At 44.8% G+C, this 19,380-nt stretch overlaps 1 protein-coding gene across 1 annotated transcript in view; it reads left to right on the top strand.

The window, feature by feature from the left end:
- CCDC3 (coiled-coil domain containing 3) overlaps positions 1–19,139 on the top strand; it is a 60,350-nt gene extending 41,211 nt beyond the window's left edge. Inside the window, exon 3 of the mRNA XM_068272663.1 lies at positions 18,091–19,139. Coding sequence (XP_068128764.1) covers positions 18,091–18,360 — 270 coding nt within the window. The 3' untranslated portion in view covers positions 18,361–19,139. The remainder of the gene's footprint in view (positions 1–18,090) is intronic.
- The last annotated feature ends 241 nt before the right edge of the window (positions 19,140–19,380 follow it).

The following is a 19,380-nucleotide window of genomic DNA, read 5'->3' as shown; positions in this document are numbered from 1 at the left end:
TGAAGCAGGAATAGTCTAAAATCTGTAGCTGTAATCTGAAATTCCAAATAAAGCAGCCATTTGAAATAGACTATGAGGTATGAAAATAGGAGGAATCGAAATTTTGCTTTGAAAAAGATAAATAGCAAGCTGCCCAGCTTTGACATCTTGCTAACCTGTACATGTGATTATGTGAAAATTGGATTACAGTTGTGGTTTCCTGCTTACACTGCTGAGATGCAGCTTGTCTGTTGGAATTACTTCCACTATCAGCTCCTGGTTTCATGCTCAGGCTTAGCATTACATAGAGCAGACCTGTAGCATAAGGAGCAAAGATTAGGAGGTGGATAATTCTCACAGCGTGTATGCTTACTCTGCATCCTTTCACACAAGCATTAGTCTGAGGAAAATAGAGATGTAAAGTGAACAGTGCACACATTATTATTATTTCATGCTGCTTGGTAACAATCCCTTTGGAGACATAGTCGAAAATAATGAAATGAAAGCTTTAATAAATTAACAGAAACAAATAATGGTGTAATGGAACCTGTGCTGTGTGTAAAGCTGTGTGTAAAGCTGTGCGTACTAATGTCAGTGTGTTTCTTTACCTAAAACTGCGCATTTCCTGCTGGTAATATCCTTAGATGTGATCTTGCAGAACTGTAATAACCAACATTTACTGATATCACTACACACATAGGAAGCACACCTACAATGCTCACTACACAGGAAACTACAAAGATCACCTCAACATACCAATGCACACGGCACAACACACAACACACCAACTCAGTTTAGTTAAGTTATTCATGTACTAACAGTCCTAGATTTAGTTTTAAGTGCAGGCAAAATGCATACAATAATCTAGCAAACTTTCTGTACTCATAAACTGTAATGGAAGGTGTCAGTGTTTAAGCACTGTGTGCCTCTTGATGCTGAAACGCTGCCAATCCTTTGTATACCTGCTGTGATAAGACTATTTACATTTGCCAGTTATAGGGCTAATAGCTTTGCCAATATTCACACGCCAACAGATTCATTTCTGCTGTCCCCTATGCCTGGTACTCACTACGCAATTTTTCCATCACATCGACTGGAAATTCCCATTGATCAATAATTTCCAGCATGTCCAATCTGCTTCTAATCGAGAAAATGATCAATTCTGTGCCGCGGTGATCTCAAAATGTATCCCTTTTTTCAAACTGAAGCAAATCGGACATGCTGGAAATTATCGATCAGTGGGACTGTCCCGTCTATCCAATGGGAAAATTGCATGGTGTGCACCAGGCATAATGCTGGGAATGCACCATGCGTTTCTTAGGCAGATAGATGGTTTGATAGATCATTTCCGACATGTCTGATCTCACTTTAGATAATTTTACCGATTTCTGATAGAAGTGAATGGAAATTGATAAGAAAAGATACGAGAATCGAGCAGGAAATCAAGCGGAAAAACGAATCGAAACACGATCGAACGGCAAATCGACTGAAAAAACGCATTGTGTATTCCCAGCATAAGATAGATAACAAATTGGTTGGATTTGCTGTCAAATAAAAGTTCTGCCTTTCTTCACTTAGAGTGTACCTGAGGTGACATGTCACATGAGATAAACATGTGTATGTACAGTGCAAAACATATTAATAACCAGGCTGTTTGACTTGTTTATTTTGGTGCCTAAAAGAGTTCATTTCTAGGCATGGAAGTGACAGCTTCTGTATTGTCGGTACCTTGTCGGGAATATAGTAAACATCGCTGATAAGCAAACTACAGCCATACAAGTTTTCCTGGCAGAATACAACTTCTGAGGGCAGGTAAAGATAAAATACATGAACTATTGACCTTTTTCTAACTCTGGGATACATATTAGGCTGGCACTGAGCAGAGGCAACAAAACATTCAATCTACTTTGTAAATGTTTAAATATAAAATTAAACCATGCGGTATCTAAAAAAGGTAATTGTTAGGAGTAGGAGGATAAATACGATTGGTTCTCATCAGTGTATTTTCACCTCGGGTCACACAGTGCCAGATGATATGCCACTTTTTGATGTGTACACAGTGTAAGGGCCACCTATGGTTCCAGGCTTTACTGCTGGCAGGGGTGTCTCTAGCCATTTTGTCACTCCAGGCGAGAAAACCTGTGGCGCCCCCCCCCCCCTACCCGTGTGGTGCCCCCTGATGAAAATAATCATAACGCAACAATGTTTCACCATAAGATAAAAATAATGCAGCAATCTTTCACCAGAAAATAATCATAACGCAGCAATGATTCACTTAAAGGGAAGATCCGCGCAGGAATTAAAAAACAAACTGCACTTACCTGGAGCTTCTTCCAGCTCCTGCCAGTCGATCGGTGCCCTCACCGCAGCTCCTCTCCCTCCCAGCGTCCAGCGGTGAAGAACCCGACCTCGCCAGGTCGGCTTCCGGGTCGGCTTCATGTGCGCTCCACGGCGCGGGTCACGTGGTGTAAGTGACGTCATCTGGTCTCTACTGTGCAGTAGTTGTAGTAGTTCTGTGCTTGGGCAGTAGAGACCCAATGACGTCACGTACACCACGTGACCCCCCGCCGTGGAGCGCACAGAAGCCGACCCGCTGGACGTCGGGAGGGAGAGGAGCTGCGGTGAGGGCACCGATCGACTGCCAGGAGCTGGAAGAAGCCCCAGGTAAGTGCAGTTTGTTTTTTATATCCTGCGCGAACCTTCCCTTTAAAATAACCATAACGCAGCAATGATTCACCATAAAATAACCATAACGCAGCAATGTTTCACCATAGAATGATCATAACGCAGCAATGTTTCACCATAAAATAACCATAACGCAGCAATGATTCACCATAAAATAATCATAAGGCAGCAATGTTTCACCATAGAATAATCATAACGCAGCAATGTTTCACCATAAAATAACCATAACGCAGCAATGATTTTATCACCATAAAATAATCGTAATGTGGCCAGTGTCCCTAACAAATCTGCTCACAGTGCCTGCCCAGCACAGCTTGACCAGCCTTGCCCACCTACACCTAGTGACAGTCTGCCCAACTCACAACCCCACCCCCCCTACTGAAATCTCAGGGCCAGCCAGGGGAGGGGGCAGATAATATCAAGAGGGCACGCCACGTCACTCACTATGAGGGTCTTGCCTCTGCAGACTGTGTGCAGCATGTATGTCACAGTCTCCCTCCCTCTGAGTCCTGCCCAGACCCACACAGCAGGCATGATGCTTTATGCCTGTATTATTCTATATCCAGCCTAGAGGAGCCACTGCCTGCCAAGTGTTATAGGCGGGGGGGGGGGGTTGGGGGGGCTCAGGGCCAGCCAGGGGGGCATATAAAACATTATGAAAGAGCAGAGGGCACTCACTGTGAGGTGTCGCCTCTGCAGATACTGTGTGTAGCGCAGCCGGCGGTGGCACTGGTCCCTGGTGCGTCACACAATCTCAGTCACACGACTAACAGGCGGGGGGCGGAGTTTGGGGCGGCACCGCATGTATAAACAAACTAGCGTGCGGCCGCTCGCTCTGCATGGAGAGGGAGAGGGGGCGGACCAGTAGGCGGCGGCAGCGCACGCATAAGCTGACTAGCGTGCGCCTGCTCGTCTTTGAAGGGAGAGGGGCGGACCAGTAGGCGGCACGCACTGAGCTGCCTGTCACAGCGGCCCAGCGCCGACCTGACAATGAAAAAAAATAAACACACACACCGCAGCGAGAGAGCGCCCACGCCCACCCACGGCGCTCTAGGCCAAATTTTATAGTTGCCTGGTGACAGGGACGGCCCTGACTGCTGGTATAGACAGTAAGGTCACAGAGCTTATTCTACACTCCTGCACTATGTCCTTAGAATAATGGCAAAACAGACATGGAACAGGGATAGACCCCTTTCCTAAAGCAACCCCGAGACAGAACTGCCTCATGGTAGCAATATTTCTGGGGTCACCCTTGGTAGCAATTGCTCCAGGCTTCCCAGTAATTAAGTTCTGCTGCCCTAGTGCTATATTTTAGTTTATTTTACTGTCGGTGATAAACTGTGATGGGAAATACTTTTGTAACTCATCACTATTTAAGTATGAGATTACACGTCTGTTTTACTGTTATTTTAAATGTTCACATGGGACTCGCTTAACATTACACAAACGCAAACTGTGCCTCATCTACGACAGAATAACCTACTGATTAACCCCACATGAAGTCTGTACTTGACCTCTCACTGGCTGCGGCTTCTGGCAAAAGCCACGAGAGCACTCAAACAATCCCATCACATTTCTCTGTAAAATAGGGCCCCACTCTTATTGAACCGAACTAAGAAAAGCAGAGTAGGGTTCATTTACCCTTTCAAGTTAATTTAGAAAACGTGTTTAATGACCAAAATGTAACATAACTAAAGCCTGTTAACTGTATGAAGTCTTTCAGGGCCTCCTTATGTGCATGCTGTATTTATAGCCCTCTGTGAAACTTATCAAAATGCTTTGTAGCCAGTTTTACACTTGAGTGGACTGCTGATTATGAGATATACATCATTAGCCACTGAAAGGATTCTATATACGTTCCGTCAAATGTAGCTACACTGCACAAGCTGTTATGCTTTAGTAAGCATATTAAAAGGTATTTTCAGCAAATGGTTTATTCTCTCTCTATAAAATACTAGTAGAAATGAAAGGGTTTTGAAAAATAATATTGATACTTTCATTTCTGACTGTTGTATATTTACCAGTTCATTGGCTGTTATGTTTTCCCAGAGCCAGATTATCTTCAAGGCAATTCTAGGCAGTTGCCTAGGGCCTGGAGAGAGTTTAGGGGCCTGGTGGATGCTATCCTCTACCAAATCTCACTAAAATAAGCCAGGTGACCATCAGTGGTGGGCAAAAAGTGCTATCTTGCCTAGGGCCCCATTTTATCTTCATCCTTTTCTGCTTCTTTCTATAATTTGCTGAATGAGAATTCTAACATCTTAGGCTACTGTATGCATGTTCAGGATCAGTGACTTACTAAGAAATGGAAAAACAGAATGAATATAACATTCAAAAAAGTAGAAGTTGTTCACGAAGTCCAGAATAGCAGCATTCAAAGGAGTAACTGTTTTTCCCTCTAGTGCTGAGCAGTTTACAACAGGCTGTGCCCTCTGATTGCCTGAGGTAGATGTCATTCAAGAAGAAGAGCTCTATAATACATTTCTCAAACATAGATGTTCTAAAGCTCGGTTGAAAAGTGAGCAACCTTTAGTACCATAAAAGGAGGCGAGATAGAGGGGTGCTGATATATGGAATGAGTTAACATTTGTAGGGCATTTTTTCTTGTAAGCTTAACAGCACATAGGCAGCTACGGAGAGCAGTGGAAACTTTGAGCATGCTCAGTAAGCTATTCTGGTACCGTGTGTGCATACCATGTGTGCAATCTTCCATAGCCTAGGCACCACAAACAACATTGTCCTAGTGTGCCAACAGCTTTCAAGTACCAGGGAGTCAGCCAGCCTGCACCTGAATCCAGCATGGTGCGAGAACTCAAGTCAACAGAAAAAATCAACTGAGTCCCTAGCTGGCTTTAGTAATTTTAGCTCTAGTCATGGTGGTAACAAAGCCATAAAAATGCACAATGTTTAACCATCCTGGCGGTATGGACGAGCTCAGCTCGTCCATCACCGCCGGAGGCTGCCGCTCAGGCCCTGCTGGGCCGATTTGCACCAAATAAAGAGCAGCACACGCAGCCGGCACTTTGCCAGCCGCGTGTGCTGCCCGATCGCCGCCGCTCTGCGGCGATCCGCCGCGAGCAGCGGCGAAAGAGGGTCCCCCCAGCCGCCTGAGCCCAGCGTAGCCGGAACAAAAAGTTCCGGCCAGCGCTAAGGGCTGGATCGGAGGCGGCTGACGTCAGGACGTCGGCTGACGTCCATGACGTCACTCCGCTCGTCGCTATGGCGACGGTGTAAGCAAAACAAGGAAGGCCGCTCATTGCGGCCTTCCTTGTTTATTATGGGCGCCGGAGGCGATTGGAAGAACGCCTCCGGAGCGCCCTCTAGTGGGCTTTCATGCAGCCAACTTTCAGTTGGCTGCATGAAATAGTTTTTTTTTAATTTAAAAAAAACCCTCCCGCAGCCTCCCTGGCGATCTTATCAGAACGCCAGGGTGGTTAAGCACACAGACCTTTTGCAAGTGCTCCCATAGTCTAGGGTCAACTTCTTGAAGTAGGCCCATTAACCTACCAGCATGTTTTTGGGATGTGAGATGAAACCAGAGATCACATAGGGAAACCCACTCAAACACATAAACATACAATCTTCATTACTAGATGGATTTAAACGTGGGGCTGCAGTGCTGCAAGGCAAGCATTCTAACTACTGCTTCACTCTTCTGCACCACACTGAAATGAGGATTTCCTTAGGGTCCCTCTAATTAAGCCACTGCCAGCATTCAAATATCCTTAATATTGTTATGGTAGATACTATATTTTTACAAATCTAATGACGTGGAAAACATATGTTTCTCTCATCATACTCCAGGACAGCTCCCCTGAGATTACCATTGAGTCCCTCCCCTATGGAAACAAATGGAAATTAAATCAATCAATCGATCCGCCCTTGGTCTCACCCTATATAGCCAGTCCCCTCCTTCCCATCATCAGTTCTTCATTTGTTTCCACTCACCCATGGACTAGTGCAGTGTTTTATTGTTTTATACACCGTAGGGGAGCGTGCTATAGCACCTATGGTGGAGATAGGGCTTTTTTTCCCCATGAGAGAGCAGTCTATGCTTGTGTGGGCAGGACGGATGGAGGTGTTGGAACGCCTGGGGAGGCAGAAAAACACTACCTGTCGGCGCTGAAAGCTCTGGAGGAGAGCCGGGGGTGTCCTCTCTCATGGCCGCCTGTTCAAAAGTCTAAGTGCGGCGTCTTCCTGGCCGAGGCTGGAGGTCACGTGGGCGCGTTCCGTAATCCGGAAGGAAAGCGGAATGAGACGCGCGGAAGCTCCGCCCACCGCAGTACGAGTGGTGGTTCAGGCGGAAGGTTTTCTTTGACCTCGGGAGGCGGGGCTGAGAGCGGAGATCAGCTTTTAAGCTGCGGGGTACACGTGGACGCTGACACGCTGTCGGTGCGGACATGGAACAAGCGGAGGCCACCGCAGACAGCAGAGTACCAGCTGCGGATGAGACAACTCAGCAGACTCAGGTACAAGACAGTTCTGATCCCTGCACAGGTTACAATGAATGGTTTGGCAGGGTGGAACTGACAGAGATTGTTTGTGTTTTTTTCTCTTACAGAAGCATGCAAAGTCAGCTCAGAAAACAAACAAGTGCTCTAAATGTGGAGATGTTTTACCACCTACTTGTTCTAGATCCTCATGTGACAAGTGTAGGCATAAGGGGGATTCTAGCACAGATACTAATGTGGTAATGATAGATTTAATGAGGTCAATGAAGAGAGAATTGACAACCACATTTGCAGCCTTCAGAGCTGCTTTCCCCACGCAGCCACAGCCCCAGCCTCAGGTGCAGGTACAGCCCCAGGCCCTCCCCCCACCCCAGGCAGTAGTGGTCAGCACTGACTCAGCACCTATACAGGGTCGGACACAGGCTGAAGAGCAACCACTGGTACACGGTCCGCAGCAACCGTCACAGGGGTTGCCTACGGTTTTTGGGCTAGTTGAGCCTGACTCTCCCAATGAATCTTTTGAGGAGGGTTCGGGGGAATCGTTTGAGGATGGGGAGGCTAGAGATTCAGAGGGCCAGACAGCCTCCACATCTAAAATGGCCAGGTATCTGTTTAGTGTGGAGGATACAGCAGAGCTTTTAAAGGCTGTATATGAGTCCGAGAATATCCAGGACTCTACTCCAGCCACATCGGTTCAGGATGATATTTACAGGGGACTGGAGGAAACTGGTACCAGAACGTTTCCGGTGCACAAATCTATTAAAAGTGTGATATCAGCTCAGTGGAAACAGCCTGAAAAAAGATTATTCATACCAAAGTAATTTAAGAGAAGGTTTCCCTTTAAGCAGGAGGATCAGGATGTATGGGGAAAGTGCCCTAAATTAGATGCACCATTAGCCCAGTACTCTTAATCAGCAGACTTATCCTTTGAGGACGCGGGCAGTTTAAAGGATCCAATGGATCGTAAGGCAGAAATTCTTCTGAAAAGGGCATGGCAGGCAGCGGCCTTTGGGTTTAAACCCGCCATTGCAGCCATCTGCCTGACGCGCAATTTGGAAAAGTGGATGCGGGGGTTAAAGGCACACTTAGTGGCAGGTACCCCACATGAAAAGATCTTGGAATCCCTACCAGTCATGTCCAGGACAGTAGCTTTTTTGGCTGACGGGGCCACTGAATCTTTAAGGTCCACAGCCAAATCAACTGCTCTCATAAACTCCGCTAGGCGCGCAGTGTGGTTGAACACGTGGGAGGGCGATGTATCCTCCAAACATCGGTTATGCGCTATGGAGTTTGAGGGGCAGTTATTGTTTGGCAAGGACTTAACTGACATACTTGAGAGGTCCTCAGATAAAGCCAAAAAGTTCCCAGACAAAAGGAAAAGAGGTACAAATAGGTCCTTTCAGGGGAAACGTTATTTTCCCAGACGAGATGGAGGCAGACAGAGCTCGCAGCAACCACAGCACCAAAGAACAAGGAGATGGACTTATAATGCAGGCAGGGGAAAGTCTACCTTCCTGTTCAATAAGCCACAGCCAGCCTCTGCAAAGCCTGACAAATGACGGAGACTTACAGGTGGGGGGAAGGCTTCTTTATTTTTTTCAAGCCTGGCAGAAGATAACAGGGAACAGTTTTATTTTAGAGTTAATAAGGAATGGATACAAAATAGAATTCCGGGCCCAGCCCCCCAGAAATTTTGTAATTACAGGAACTCCCAGGGACCCAGAAAGGGCGGTAGCTATTCAATCCTCTGTGATAAAGTTGTTACAACAGAGGGTAATTCAGAGGGTTCCGTTTCAGGAATATTGCAAGGGGTTTTATTCCCGAGTATTTGTAATTCAAAAACCGTCAGGGAAGTACAGAATGATCCTCAACTTGAAACCCCTGAACCCTTACATTCTGGAGAAAAGATTTCGGATGGAGAGCGTCGCATCGATCCGCAATTTGATGTGGCCAGAAGCGTTCATGGCCACCTTGGATTTGGAGGACGCTTACCTCCACATCCCTATCCATCCGCAATTTCAGAAGTTTCTGAGATTCGCGGTAATTATAGGGGACGCGGTATGCCATTATCAATATCGCGCCCTACCATTCGGAATATCCTCCGCTCCGAGGATATTTACGAAAGTGGTAGCGGAAGCCGTCGGTCATCTCCATCTCCAGAATGTAAGGGTCCTGCCATACCTAGTCGACTTTTTAGTTCTGGCAAATACAGAACAAGCGCTAAAAGAAAGTTTACAGCTCTGCATCCAAACCCTGGAGACGCTAGGATGGATAGTCAGCAGAGAGAAGTCATGCTTACAACCCACTCAAACAGCTCTATTCCTGGGGTTAATATGGGACTCAAAACAGGAAAAGATTCTGCTACCAGAGTCAAAGGTAGACAAGTTGATGACAATGGTGAGAGACTACGAATTAGCCCCGACAGTTTCCTTACGACAGACAATGACCCTGTTAGGTCACATGACGGCAGTAATCCCGGCGGTAGAATGGGCGCAAGCTCATATGCGGGAATTACAGTCATGGCTACTACAGACATGGGACAAACAGAAGGCCTCCTTGGACAATCACTTTGTCCCCCCACAGCCAGTATTACAATCACTCCATTGGTGGTTGGATGCAGACCGGCTAGCCAGGGGTCGTCCCTGGATGCAAAGAGATCCAGTAAAAGTTTATACGGATGCCAGCGCATGGGGTTGGGGAGCCCACTGTCAGGGGCATCAGGTGCAGGGGCAGTGGTCTCCGCAGCTCAGTCAGAAGTCATCAAATTTCAGAGAGCTGATGGCTGTCAAATTGGCACTACAGTCGTTTCAACCTCAGTTACACAACAGAGAAGTAACGTTGTTTTCAGACAATATGGTCACAGTTTCCTATATCAGAAAGCAGGGGGGAACCAGAGTACAGAGTCTCAGAGAGTTAACCATGGAGATCTTAGTCTGGGCAGAGGAACAGGTGACGTCACTGACGGCAACTCACATACAGGGGACCCAGAACCGTTGGGCAGATGCGCTCAGCAGGTCAACCCTGACGGAGGCAGAGTGGCAACTGAATCAGGAAGTGTTCGATCAGATAGTAGCCCAGTGGGGCAGACCAATATTGGATCTGTTTGCCACTCCACAGAACACAAAGACAACAGATTTCTGTTCCCTACATCCTTCCTCTTCAACAGACCGGTTGGACGCACTAACAGTAGAATGGCCGACAGGCCTATTGTACGCCTTTCCTCCGTTCAACCTGATCCCAAGAGCCCTCAACAAGTTGAGACACTCACGTTCAGAGGTGATATTCATAGCACCCTGGTGGCCGAGAAGGGCCTGGTTCCCGTTTCTACAGACCCTAAGGATAAGGGGCCCTTGGCACTTAGGAGCCACGCCAGACTTATTGATGCAGAACAGTCAGCTACATCCAGACCCGGGGTTTTTCCAGCTCACAGCCTGGATCCTGAAAGGCAGACTTTGAGTGGTTTAGGATTTTCACAGAGGGTTATTAACACTCTGTTAAGATGTAGAAAAGAAAACACACGAAGAATTTATTCCAAGGTATGGAAGGTTTTTTGTTCTTGGAAGGAGAAAAATAGTGTCAGATCAAATGACACGAGGTTTATTTTAGAATTTTTACAGGATGGCGTGGACATGGGGTTGGCAGTCAGCACCCTCAGAGTCCAGGTGTCAGCATTATCAGTTTTTTTGGACAGGCAGTTGTCCACTGAGTTGCATATAAAGAACTTTCTAAAGGCGGTGGCCAGATCACAACCTATACCAGTAAAAGTGGTACCTCCCTGGAGCCTATCACTGGTTCTTGATTTCCTGATGTCAGATGTTTTTCAACCAGCAGATACAATCCCTATTAAGCTGCTAACATTAAAGGTAGCCTTCTTAGTCGCCATTACAACAGCAAGGAGAGTGGGAGACATACAGTCCTTATCGATAAAGGATCCTTATATGATAATCCACCCAGACAGAATAGTCTTCCGACCAGACCCAACATACCTACCAAAGGTAGTCACAGGGTTCCATAGAGCTCAGGAAATTATTTTACCATCTTTTTCCACAGATCCTAAGAATGATAAGGAAAGGAGGTTGGCAAATCTAGACGTAAGACAGGCGATTATTACCTACTTACAGAGGACACGGCAGTGGAGAAGGTCCAGCCATCTGTTTGTTTTATTTTCAGGTAGCCGTAAGGGGTTACAGGCTTCAAGAAGTTCCATAGCCAGATGGATCAGGGAAGTTATAGCTTTAGCTTATAAGGAGTCAGGTAGCGATATACCCACAAACATAAGAGCACACTCTACGAGGTCCTTGGCAGCCTCCTGGGCAGAAAGATCAGGAGCAACATTAGACCAGATATGCAAGGCAGCTACATGGTCGGGACATTCGACATTTGTGAAGCACTATCGTGTGGAGTTGCTATCCAGCCAGGATCAGGCATTTGGACGCAAGGTGCTTCAGGCAGTCATCCCACCCTAAGGTAAAGAGTTCTCGCTGGTCTCAGGGGAGCTGTCCTGGAGTATGATGAGAGAAAAGCCGTCCTACTTACCGGTAGTAGTGTTTCGGCGAATACTCCAGGACAGCTGCCTTAGTACCCAGCCCTAATTTTGCGTATGTCAGAGAAATAAATAATTAAAGACAGAATGGGTTGAGCTAGATACTCTTCTATTGAACTGATGATGGGAAGGAGGGGACTGGCTATATAGGGTGAGACCAAGGGCGGATCGATTGATTGATTTAATTTGCATTTGTTTCCATAGGGGAGGGACTCAATGGTAATCTCAGGGGAGCTGTCCTGGAGTATTCGCCGAAACACTACTACCGGTAAGTAGGACGGCCTTTATTCAGTAGTCTGTGCTGGAAAGTGTAATGGTTAAGGGCTCTGCCTAGTAAGCCAGTTGTTATATTCAGTAAGGAGACCTTGGATAACACTCCCTAACACTGCTACTGAGAGCGTCCTAGTGGCTGCAGCTCTGGCACTTTAAGTCCACCAGGAGAAAAGCACAATTTAAATGTTCTGTGTCTTGTCTTGTCGGTATAAATTGTGCTTTTCCACCTTATAATTAATATTTCTAACTTTTTGAAAACAAAAGTTTGCTTTCTTAAAGCAGAAAAAAATTGCGATAATTCAGGTTGGAGTGAGCTCTGAGATGTCTCTTTTGAAGAAACCCACATTTTCTGGATTGAGTATTAAAAGTTTTGATTTTACTATCAATATACAGTAGATGCCATAATCTGAAAAGGCAGTGTAACGATTGCAGAATAATTTCAATGGTCAGCGCACAGGACGAGCGCCGACACTACGGAAATCCTCCACAAGCGTGTAAATTGAGAGAACCCAGCTATGGTGCTAGGCACCTGTAGAGGGAGATTCCCACCAGCAGATGGAGCTGTGGAGTGCAGACGAACACAGCCTCTGCACCGCCACAGACGCCAGATGGGAATTGTACGAGTTGAAGCAATGCAGGGCAAGATCGCTCTTAAAGAGAAAGAGAACACAGAGACAGAATGTATGTGTGTCTACCAATCCAGTCGCCACCCAGCGACGGTGAACACACAACAATGGAAATGAAGTGGGAACGCAATCGCCAGAGTGGCGATTGCCAATAGTGACACAAGACCGAGCAGGACAGAGCACGAAAGTAGCAAGAAGGCACAACCAGTAACAGCAATAAGAACAACAAGGAAAATAACAAACGCTAACTAAACGCGAGCACCGCACTCATTCGCAACAGCGAACACGTTTAAGCACGATCACCGCGCGTTAGGCGCCCAGTGATAAGCGTGCCACCCTAACTAACCAAAGAAACACAAACACGAAATAGAGAACGCAAACGCTTGCTAAACAGTCCTAAACCGATCCTACAGCAAGCGTTCGTACAAGACAAGACAAACAGATGGGGCTACCAATAGCAACCGCTGCTCTGGTTAGCACCCCTAAGTCAGAATACAATCCAGACAGATGGAGCAGCCAGTAGCAACCGCAGCTCTGGCCTACACTCCCAGACAGACAGAACAATTTCCTGTCGACCGCCGCTGACGACAAGACAATCGCAAGGCAGAACGATTCACAATCGCCAACCGCTGGCGACCGTGCAATCACACAGACAAGACAGATAATACAACCTGACTGCACTAGAAGGGATGCCTAGTGCAGTCCCCAGGAATTCCTCTGAGATAATCTTTAGCAAACAAGCAAGGCTGATTCTCCAGGAGAGTTAAGCAGGAACAAACCTTCATGACCAGCAAGGGATTCTGGGAGAACAAGGTATTTATACTGCAAGCCTTCAAAGGAGGCAGGTAGGCAATTTGCATGACAAGTGTATGCAAATTCCTCAGCAGAGCAACTCTGAAACTTGCAAAGAAAAGACAGGTCTCTTTTCCAGAGACGCAGCCCTCAGACTCAAAGAATGGACAAACAGCTGTCTGCCCGTGCAGACAGCTGAGCAGATCATTACAGGCAGCTTCACTTTCTACAGCACCACAAAATGTTACTCCTCTACAAGGTTCACAATCCTATTGGTTGGCCACCTGTTTTGGCGGCTTAGTGGGATATGACATGTTTGCCCTTGTGCTCCTAATATAGGAAGATTCATTAGTCCATGGTGGTAACAACAGGTCGGTGTGTGTGAATATATATTCTGGGAAAACTAAGTAATAACCATGAAAGCAAAAGCATGGCAAAACAAAATCTGTCAAGCTGCCTCAGCTGATAGAGATGGAGGAGGTGTATTTATTACATAACATTACTATTCATGGACCCACATACAGCCAAAATGCTTTTTATTATAGCCTAAACTGTTTAACATCTTTTCAAAGAGGGGAAAATAAGCAATTGAATCCCAGTTTAGAACATCATTAATGTTAACTCCTTTCTGTGTGAGTTTTGGGAAAAACAGACTTAAGAGCTCGTAAAGTCACTTCAGTTCTTCCATTCTAAGTTCTTGGAACACCAGTGACATCATGTCTCAGAAAGCAAAGCACTCTTCTGTCAACATACAAATCTGTAATATTATGTTATATTTCTGTATCCCCTGATGTACTGGCCGGGGGCAAAATACAATAACTTCCCACAGCTGGAGTCAAACTGCTGAAAAATTTTGCGGGTTTTTAACCACCATTTGTGCCAATGAAGCAATGTACATTGGGTGGGTATGAAACAGGAAAGCTGAATTTGTTTGGCAAAAAGCATACTTCATTTTGGAACTTACTTGTTATTTGCTAGTTCTACCTGTGGATGGATGAATGGTTCTTCCTTTATTTTCTAGTCATTGTTAATGGCTAAGGCCTCCATTATGGAGGAGGATTGTGGGAGGTCCCAACTTGTTGTCCTCCCTCCTTCTGATACAGAGAATGCACTTCCAGAGCAGTGTTGTTATGGTCACACTTGTTATGAGTGAAGGAAGTACATAGGAAGGACATAGTGGCTGCCCTTTATCTATGATTACTGGCAGATAGGCCACTTGGTCATTGTGGACAACATAGGGTGGGCTAAGGGGTGTCAATGTGACAGGGGGAGGGGACAAAAATGTAAAACCGATGCACAAAAAACTACCAGTACTATGCAAAATCCACTAGGAATTGCTTCCAGGAGCATAAAGAAATGATTTGCATATTCAGGAGTGATGCTTCATTGGAAACCAGAGTTGCTCACTTAAAGCTGAATTATCACAAATACCTTCTGTTTTAAGAAGGCAAAATTACATTTAGCTTTCCTCCCCAAAAGAATACATTTTAGTAATGCTGATAATTTGTTGTAAATCCTGCTGCGCTCACCACCAAAATCTATAATACAAAATCAGGCTCCACATAGGGTAATTTAGTATACAACAGATGGACAAGCACCATATAACATATTAGATGATAAATTATATTTGTGGGGTAAGGTGATTGCTCCTGAATAAGGAACCCAATCCCCTCCCCAACATGGGTAGAATGTACTAAAGGGAATATATATCAATCAAGTTTATATACAAAGAAACGATTCCCCCATACAAAAAGCACCAATACTACCAAATGTATATAATATTGTAATCAATCACTTTATTAGAAAAATTCCACAATAATAAAAACATTAAAAACACCAAGTGGAATTGCACTGGGTTTAATACAATACCATAAAAAAATAATCCTTATTAATAAGGGGGGTTCATCATAAGGCATATAAATAACCAGAGTAATACTGTACAATAAGCACACATATAATTGCAAAATACACCTAAATACCTAATCCTTACCACATAAGTCAAAATCAGTGAGCACATAAATTTGTACAACAAATTATATATAAAGTGCTAGTCGTGCTGTAAAAAGCTCTATGAAAGTGAAGTAAAGTGCTAAAAATGCCCAAATGGGAAAAGTTATTCTGTGCAAAAATTGCAAAGAAAAGAATATTAGTATAAAGGAAGGACGGCTAACCAGCTGACAAGTAAGGTAATGTGAACAAAGGATAAGGCGGTGACTTACATGCTGGCAAGAAGTACCCCTAAACCCAGCTTTCTATATTTTAAAGAAAAAAACTGCTGACCATACACTATGCAATTTTATATAAACTGAATGATGAATATCGTCTTGATTTTAATGATTATTTACCTGATTGCTTTGAATAGTTACCTTGTGTACCACATTCAACCACACAGCAGAAATACTGTCTCAGGGCTGGAACCCACTAGAGCGATGTTTTTAGCGTTTAGGGAGCGCTTTAAATTGCTAGTGATTTCCCTAAATGCTCTGCTAATGTTAGTAAATGTAACAAATTCCACTTTAGCGATTGCGATTAGCAAAATTGCAATCGCAGAACATGCAGCATTTTGGTAGCATTTTTGCTTCATCGTTTTTGAAGCGCTGGCAAATTGCTCATGAAACACTATACATAGAGATTTAAGTGCGATTTTAAATGACTGTAAACTGTAAAAAAAGTATGATACATTCAAAGGACCAATCAAAATTAAAATTGCTGTGAGAACACCAACAAACCTAAAGGACTACCTCCTTTGATCCACATCATTATCATCGCAGCCACGAAATCCATCTTTAACAAGTGGATATACCAAGCAACGCCATCAGTATGGGACATAAAGGAAGAACTGACATGGCATGGCGGAATGCGGAAAAACCGCCGCGTCTGACGCGGCGGTTAGCGCGCATGGGCCTGTTGCGAACAGTCTGACCCAGCGCGGGGAGGCCGCCGCCGGTGCTGATGGCGGTGCGACCAACCCCGTGCACAGGTCAGCGAGCACATTGCAAGACAGCACTGGTGTGGCTGGGACTGATAGTCCACCAAGGTTCAGAATGACGCGCGTGCGCGCAGAGAGGCAGAACTTATATGGCAGTCAGAAAAGAGTCAGCTGACCAAGCCGGTCAGCTGACAACCCAGCTTCGTTTCATTGGTCCAGCACTTAGGGAGGGGCTGGAGAGTGTTTTAGTATATATACTGCTGGCTGTTCAGTTGCTGGTTGTCTGGCGTTGCGATCACTATGTGGTAGCACTCAGACCTGAGTCAGATCCTAAAGTGTGCCGGGACCAGCTGAAGCTGTTATCCTACACTTAGCTAGATTCTGTTGATAGTCTAAAGTACTAGTTTGATTGTGATTATCTGTTATGACCTTTTGCTTGCCTGACTATTCTTCTGAACTCTGATCCTGTACCTTGCTATTCTGATACTCTGTTGTCGAACCCCGGCTCGCCCTAAGACTCCGCATCTGCCTCCTGATTCTGTACCTCGATATTTCTGATACCCTGTTGCCGAACCCTGCTTGTTTATTAGACCCCGCATCTGCCTTATGAATCTGTACTGTATCTGTCTGTGTGGTTACGACCTGGTTTGTCCGACCTCGAGAACCGACCTTACTGTTAGAGGCGGTTCCCAGTCCTGGTAGTGACACTCCCTCCTGAGTGTCACTCTCGGTTTGTCCTTCCTACTCTCAGCCTGTCTCCTCCCCCCGGGAGAGTGCAGGTCTTTGGAAGGAATTTGTGCAGTACTCCTTACTGCTCTGAGGCCTAGTCCTCTAAGTATTACGGTTGCACCAAATACTCCTACTCTACTCAGGTGTCCAGAGATTAGCTTATATATCTGATTATAGGTGATACTGCAGATCATCAATAATCTGGTATATATGTGTATTCCCAGTGATACTGCAGATCACCGGTAATCAGATCCTCTCTGTGTTACACCGATTGTTACACCTTGAAAGACTGGAAGCGCTCTCTCATGAGGAGAAACGAACCGAACACTTTTTCAAGACATGGAAAAAGACAGCTTGATGGAACATTTCAAATATACTGGATGGTACTGCACAGCACAATTGCAAGTCTCACTAGGCAGATTGGAAATATTAAAATGATCCACTTCAGAAAAATGAAAGAAAAATTGGAGTACTCCAAAGGTAGTTGCGGAGACATGGTGGGGAATGACTGCAGGGGAGGGGGAGGGGGGGGGGGAAGGAGTTTACCTAAGAGGTTATAAGGGTGACAAAACTCAACCTCCAATATAACCTGTTTATTATGTACCATATAGTCCTTGACCTCTGTGATAGGTTAAACATTTTTCCTATCTGTTTTGAGATGTCTAAAAACCGAAAATCTTAATAAAAATATGTTTGAAAAAAAATTTAAATTGCTAATCGCAAATTGTTACACAATTGCTGGCAAAAATCTTGCACTTTTTAAAATCGCTCCCAAAAGCACCGGAAAACGCTCATTAAATCTCTTACAAAACGCTACTTAAAAACTCTAGCGATTTGAGATTTGTAGTGGGTTCCAGGCCTAATATTGATCACACCGCCGCCATTACTAGCTTTGTATTATATGATGTTTTGTAAAGGCAACTTACTACAATGACATGCTATTGCTAACTGTGGCTGCTATGGTTTAACTTGCACTTTTAGCCTTAATAGAAATAGAAACACTTATATTTGTGAGTGTTTCTATTACAACTCATTTGAAATCCCATATATTGTGTGGAATGACACAATGTTTTATGTCTACAGCTGATGTGTTCATCAATCCAGAGTGCACTATTTGAGGAAGAAGACAGAGTGAAGAAACTTCAACAGAAAGTGGCCTCCCTGGAGAAACGGAACAATCAGCTACGAGATCGTGTGAAGAAGATCAAAAAATCTTTACGACAAACCAAAAAGCATGCCAGAAACACAGAAATGATTAACAGAAAACTGAACGAAAAACTTTCCTCACTGGCTGGACAAGTAACACACCAGAATTCTTTTCAACAAAAAAAATCAGCTTACCTCAAAGTGTAGCTTGTTCACATGCATAACTGAACGCAATCACTATAAAATGTGTGATAGGCTGCATTTATTATTGATTAACATGTTTTTTTCCTTAGGAAAGCTGTTTGTCACTCAAATGTATATATACTTTTATTTTTGCAGTCATCATGAATTTGTACTGATTGAGCAATTGCAATGCCATAAGTGTGTGCAGTATTATCAGAGTGCTATATTATTAGCCGTTAGTTTGTATTGTTCTCCTACAGACACCTTCTTCGGGAAGTCTTGTTTACATTTAATAATGAATTCCTTGCTCTGACAAAGCAGCCTATCTTTCAACCTGGCTAGGAGCAGGACCACTGCAGAGCAAACAGCAAAGGACACCTATAGAGGACAGTCTGTCTGGAGGGGACTGGAATAAATAGTTACATAGTTTGGCTGAAAAAAATACATCTGTCCATCAAGTCCAACCAGAAAATAAATAAATAAGCATTAGGTACCTTCCTCTCCTGCACCCTCACATATCCCAGTTGATCCAGGGGAAGGCAAAAAATCCTTCCCCTCTCCAGGTGGCAGTCAGATAAAATCCCTGGATCAACTTTGCAGGGAATTGACTAGTAAGTATAGCCGCAGATGTCCTTCAATGCAAAGCATCCAAACCTCTTTTTAATGCAGCTATAGAATTTGTCATAACTACTTCTGTGGTAAACGATTCCACATTTTAATGACTTTTACTATAAAAAAAATCCCTTCCAAAATAAATGGGAAAACATTTTTCCTCCATACGCAGATCATGTCCATTTGTCCTTTGTATATGTTACGGCCAGAACCCGAAGTTTGGCCAGAACTAGAAGTGGCCGGCCACTTCGGGTTCTGGCCGGCCAATGTGCGAACTGGCCGCTGCGCTGCGGCCAATGTGAGAAATGCAACAATTCCTGTAAAGTTAATGGGATGTTGTGGCCGCAGCGCAGCGGGCAAATGTATCACACATCTTTACTTTATTCAATGACATTAAGCCGACCGGCTTTTTCCCCGCTTTCTCTCTTCCCC

Source organism: Hyperolius riggenbachi, chromosome 3 (assembly GCF_040937935.1).
Source record: "Hyperolius riggenbachi isolate aHypRig1 chromosome 3, aHypRig1.pri, whole genome shotgun sequence".
Classification (NCBI taxonomy): domain Eukaryota; kingdom Metazoa; phylum Chordata; class Amphibia; order Anura; family Hyperoliidae; genus Hyperolius; species Hyperolius riggenbachi.
The sequence above is the reverse complement of the archived record's forward strand: the minus strand, read 5'-3'. Positions and strand labels throughout refer to the sequence as shown.